General features: G+C 40.6%; 1 protein-coding gene across 1 annotated transcript; it reads right to left on the bottom strand.

Annotated features, from left to right (window-relative positions):
- Positions 1–2,701: 2,701 nt before the first annotated feature.
- LOC136628848 (olfactory receptor 6B1-like) lies at positions 2,702–3,646 on the bottom strand. The gene has a single exon (XM_066604940.1). It carries the CDS (start codon positions 3,644–3,646, stop codon positions 2,702–2,704), a length of 945 nt encoding a protein of 314 aa, XP_066461037.1.
- Positions 3,647–5,364: the final 1,718 nt, after the last annotated feature.

Raw genomic sequence — 5,364 nt, 5'->3', positions numbered from 1 at the left:
TTTTTGTCCTGTTATGTGGCCGTGATAACCCCAGCTGCATAATGGGACAAAACAAAACCATTGATTTCAATGGTTTCCTTTGCACTAGCAGGATTCTTGCCTGTTAATAGTGCGGGTAAGAAAAGATAGGTCTTGCCCTATCTTAATACTAAGTGCGGGAAAAGATAGGTCCTATCCTATCTTACCGCAATTTTTTCAAACTTGCGTGCTATGGCGCAGAGTTTGAATGGCCAGTGGGGGAAAAAACTGTTAATGCGCAACTAAGTTCCGTAGTGGAGAGTGTAGTTGCGCATATGGCTGTGTGAAACCACCCTATGATGGTGCACAGGCACTATATAGTAACCAAAGGAGTACCTTGGGAGTACAGAGCTACTGGAATTCCAGGTTTCCAAGTGCCTCTGCACAGCGATGCACACATGTGAAGCCTGACTTACCAAAAAAATTTCAAAAGTAGCAACTAAACTAAACATGCAAAAGTAACTGAAAACAAAATATCAGATGTGGAATACAATACGTTATATAGCTCTACAACAGCCATCTTTATTTCACTGCAATGAAGAAATCCATTTTGGAGGTTTATGTCAGCTGTTGCAATATTAGTTCACAGTAAAGATAAACATGAAGGACCTTTAACCTGTTTTTCCTAAGAAGTAATATCAGTCACTGTTTTCTTGTAATAGTTTATTTTTTATGGGTATAATTTAACATTTCACATACAATTTCCCTATGTTGTAAACTGGATTTAAAGACTTATCCAGCATTGGGAATATATGGTTGCATTCTAACAAAAACAGCTCCACATCTATACATTAGGGTGGATTCAGACGACCGTATATTGGCTCGGTTTTCACGCCGAGTCGATATACGGTGTCCTCATCTGCAGGGGGGAGGATGGAAGAGCCAGGAGCAGGAACTGAGCTCCCGCCCCCTCTCTGCCTCCTCTCCACCCCCACTCCGCCCCTGGGCACTATTTGCAATGAAAGGAGGTGGGACGGGGGCAGGGCTAAGTTTCGATAGATATCCCCGCCCCGCCTCTCCCCATGGCAAATAGTGCAGAGGGGCGGAGAGGAGACAGAGAGGGGGCAGGAGCTCAGAGCACTGCTCCTGGCTCTTCCAGGCTCCCCCCCCCCTGCAGAGAGAGACGACGTATATCGGCTGGGCATGAAAACCCAGCCGATATATGTTCGTCTGAATCCAGCCTGAGTTTGTATGTGGTATTTCAGTTCAACTGCAATGAAATGAATGTTGCTAAACTGCAATACCAGACACAACCTGTGAACAGGTGTGGCACTGTTCGGGAAAGAAAGCAGCTATGTTTTTGTAATCCCAACAGTCCCTTTAACTATTTAATCTAATTGTCACCCAATTACTGCACTATGAAAAAAGTGTGAAACAATGGATGCAATATATTTTATTTATTCAGTTTGTTGGAAGTTGCTCTATGGTAACATTTGTACTCCATGAAACATTTGCGTTTAAGAAATGTTCTGCCTTAGAAGAAATGCTTCTAGGCATGAAAGCTTTCATAATACAGCATGAAATAAAGCATGTCACAAGATTTATTCTCAGTGAGTCTAAGATACTGCAAAACTCCATGTATTAGGGCTCATTCACACAGGCGTTTTTAACGGGTGTTTTTCCACACATCAAAAAATTTCCACTAGATAGAACCAATGCTTTTCAATAGCAGCAGTCACATGTGCAAATTCTACATGCGGAAAAACACCAGCGGCAAAAATTATAGGACACTGGTTTGCAGAACGCATGTAACTGCGTTCTGCGGCAAATCGGTGTTCTGTGTATGTGAAACCCCTGGATGCTGTCACATCCAGGGGTTTCGCCTTGCGCTCAATGGGGCCGACGGCAGCAGCGCCGACCCCATTGAGAACATATAGGGAAGATCGCGATCCTCTGCCACAGCTGTGACAGCTGTGGCAGAGGAGAGCGATGTTCTCCAATTAAATTCAATGGAGCCGGCAATACAGCCGGCTCCACTGAAAGCAATGGGCTGCCGGCAAGCACTGCAGTGATTTTCGGGGAAGGGCTTCAAATATAAGCCTTTCCCTGAAAATCAATCCAAAAATGTGTAAAAAGAAAATGTATACTCACCTCTCTGCAGCTGCCAGGACTCAGCCAGGTCCAGCCAGCTCTTCTCCTGCACTGCTCTGAGGATTTTTCAGCAGGTGGAGATTTAAAATCCCCTTCTGCTGAAAAGGCTGCCTCTGATTGGCTGAGCACTTTGACCAATCAGAGGCAGCTCTCAGCTATTGAATGACAGTCACAATGCTGTCACAGTGTCCAGTGACAATGGGACTCTCCGCGGAGATGAAGAAACCCTCTGCCACAGCTGTAGCAGAGGATCGCGATGTTCTCTGTACGTCAATGGGGCCGTCCCAGCTGCGGCCGGCCCCATTGACCACAGGTGAAACCATCCAGGGGTTTCACATCCAAGGAATCCCTTGCTGCAGCAGTCACAGCTGCAGCAGGGGATAGCAGGCAGTACTCTTTTTGAGTGGATAATTGCTGCTAGCAGCATTTTTTCCACTGTGACGCTCGCTTCGGTCGCGTGAATTTGTGAACGCATAACAGATGCGTTTAAAAATTTGTGTGTCAAAACGCCCGTGTGACTGAGGCCTTACCGTGAGTGCTCTGTCACTGCTTCGTACAATTCAGAGCCATTGCACGGTCATGTGCATAAGGCTTAATGATCAGAATTTTTAAAAAATAGCATTTTGCTTAGAATTTGTTGAACTTCCTTATTCCTTAAACAGTAAATCATTGGGTTGACTAAAGGTGTTATTACTGTGTAGATGACAGATACTAGCTTGTTAAAACCAACAGACCTCGCCCTATTTGGTCTAGCATACATAAAGAGGGTGGCTGCATAGAATATAACAACTACAATCAAATGAGATGTACAAGTCGAAAAGGCCTTTAGTCTCCCATTGGAGGTTGGAATAGCAAGAACAGTACTAAGAATACAGCTGTAAGATACAACTGTTAGCAGCAATGGTACCAAAAGTATCAATAAAGCAAGTGCAAAGTCAACAAGTTCAGCTAACTTCATATTTGTACAGGCAAGATTGAGTATAGGTGAGATATCACAGTAGAAGTGATTGATAACATTCAAATTACAAAATGTGACACTGGAAATGTAATAAACCTTAATCAGTGATATAAGAAAGCCAGTAAACCATGATGCTAATGCTAGGAGGACACATAAATTCCAATTCATGATGGTAACATAATGCAAGGGTTTGCAGATGGCTACATAACGATCAAAAGCCATAACAGTCAGCAAAACACACTCAGTGCACACCAAGGCGATAAAGAAATATAGCTGCACCATACAAGAATTGAGTGAAATTTCTCGACTTTCAACTGCAAATATGGAAAGTAGTTTGGGCACAGTGACAGTAACATACCATGTTTCCAGGAAGGAAAGGTGCCCTAGAAAAAAGTACATTGGTTTATGCAATTTGGAACTAGTCCAGATTAAAATTATGATAAGCATGTTTTCCACAACGGTTAAAAGATAGATTAAAAAGAAAATCAAGAAGAGCAGAATTTGAACTGGTCGAGAAGTTGGGAATCCTAATAGAATAAAAGTGTTGATGCTTCCTGTTTTATTGGAGCTGCTTTCCATTTTTCCAAAAGTACTGCTGTCACACAAATGGCAACAATTGGATGAGTGTTGTATGTGCTTAACTTATTGACTTTTTTGGTATTTTATTGTCTATGTTTCCAATTAAAGGAACGCATATAGGTTCGCCAGTATCTCTGTTTCGCTTGTTTTGCTGGTTCAGGAAATACAATAATAGAATTAATTTGCCTATTATTCTCATAAATTTACATAGCAAAAACCAAAGCTGACAAATCCTAATAGCTGAAAAGAAAATGGCAAAATGCTAATTGGTTAAAATATTTGCTAACCTCTATTTAGTAACTATAAGATTTACCCTTCATGCCTGGAAATCTGTGTGTATGGAAAGAGAATGTTTGACTTTTATGCCTTTAAATTCCAAATGGAAACTAGAGTTGTACAATATATACTCATAGCTTAGAGAGGCACCTGGCACATGTTTACACGAAAAAACTTTCCTAACTTATGAAGTAATGGACTTGTGCACCACACCCACAACTGTTTATGCTAAGTAAAACTTTGCTTCACAACACTGGACAATAGTATGGATATAAAATTTCTCATTGGATAACTAAGTAGAAATATCATGTAGTGTCATCAATGGTATATAAGTCACTGCAGACAAAAGGAGGTAGGAGTCAAGCATAGATTGATACTGCAGTCTACTCCTGGCCTCTGGGGTTGACCATTGACTCCCCTCCCCTAGACTGATTTTTGCCACAAACCCACTGATCGATGCTAAGTATAATATTGTTTTCTTTTTTTCGTATCTTGCTGATAAACTATGGGACATTTTACATGCCAAGATAATCTTTCAAACAGCAGAAAGATTGAAAGATTTAGCAATGTATTTGCATAAAGTGTTAATGGCTTTCCTGGTTTTAATCATCTTTATTTGCATGTAAAAGGACCTTTAATCATCTTCATTTTCCTCCATTAGTTGTTTGCTCCGCTGGGTGTGTGTTAAACACACGCCCAGCTGAGCCAACATTTGCTGGCAGATTCCATTGTTCTCCTCCTAGCACAGAACACAATGTACTGATTATGTATGCAAAGCAAACATAATCAGTACACTGTTTTCGTGCAGTCTTTTGAAAGCTGAGCGAAATTCATTGAAATGGAACGAATTTGCTCTGTCTGTCATTGGCTGAACAATGGATTTTATGCGGGCTAAAATCTATTGCTCAAAGGAAAAGAGCACAATGCTCATGTTTACATGTTACTATTATCACTCATTTTTGGCCGTTTGGACGAATTTTGCGCGAATCGTTGCGTTTAAAAGGGCCCTATCTGTGTATTCTGTTTGTATCTTTTGATTATCCTTCTTGATATCATGGATGTCTTTTGATATCTTGCATATATATGGATACAGGCCAAATAAAGTATCAATCGAGTTTACTAAACACTTTAAGTACTCATTTATTCTCACCATAGAACTTACCATAAAACAATCTGGACAGCAGTAATCCAAATATATTGATTTTATTCCTTGTTTTCTTATCTATTAATTATCTATACAATTTTAGCTAATAAATGTAATATTATGGGTCAAATATTACTATTCAGTTTGTAAGCTCTTTGTGATGTCTTGAAATCCTGCTAATGACAGCACATACACATAGTGTGTTAGGCTGGATGAAGACAATGTCCATTTTGTCCAGCCTGTTTCAACCCCCACCCATCCTTGTTGGTCCTGAAAAAGGCCAAAAAAAAAAAAAACA

This window comes from Eleutherodactylus coqui, chromosome 5 (assembly GCF_035609145.1).
Source record: "Eleutherodactylus coqui strain aEleCoq1 chromosome 5, aEleCoq1.hap1, whole genome shotgun sequence".
Lineage (NCBI taxonomy): Eukaryota > Metazoa > Chordata > Amphibia > Anura > Eleutherodactylidae > Eleutherodactylus > Eleutherodactylus coqui.
The sequence above is the reverse complement of the archived record's forward strand: the minus strand, read 5'-3'. Positions and strand labels throughout refer to the sequence as shown.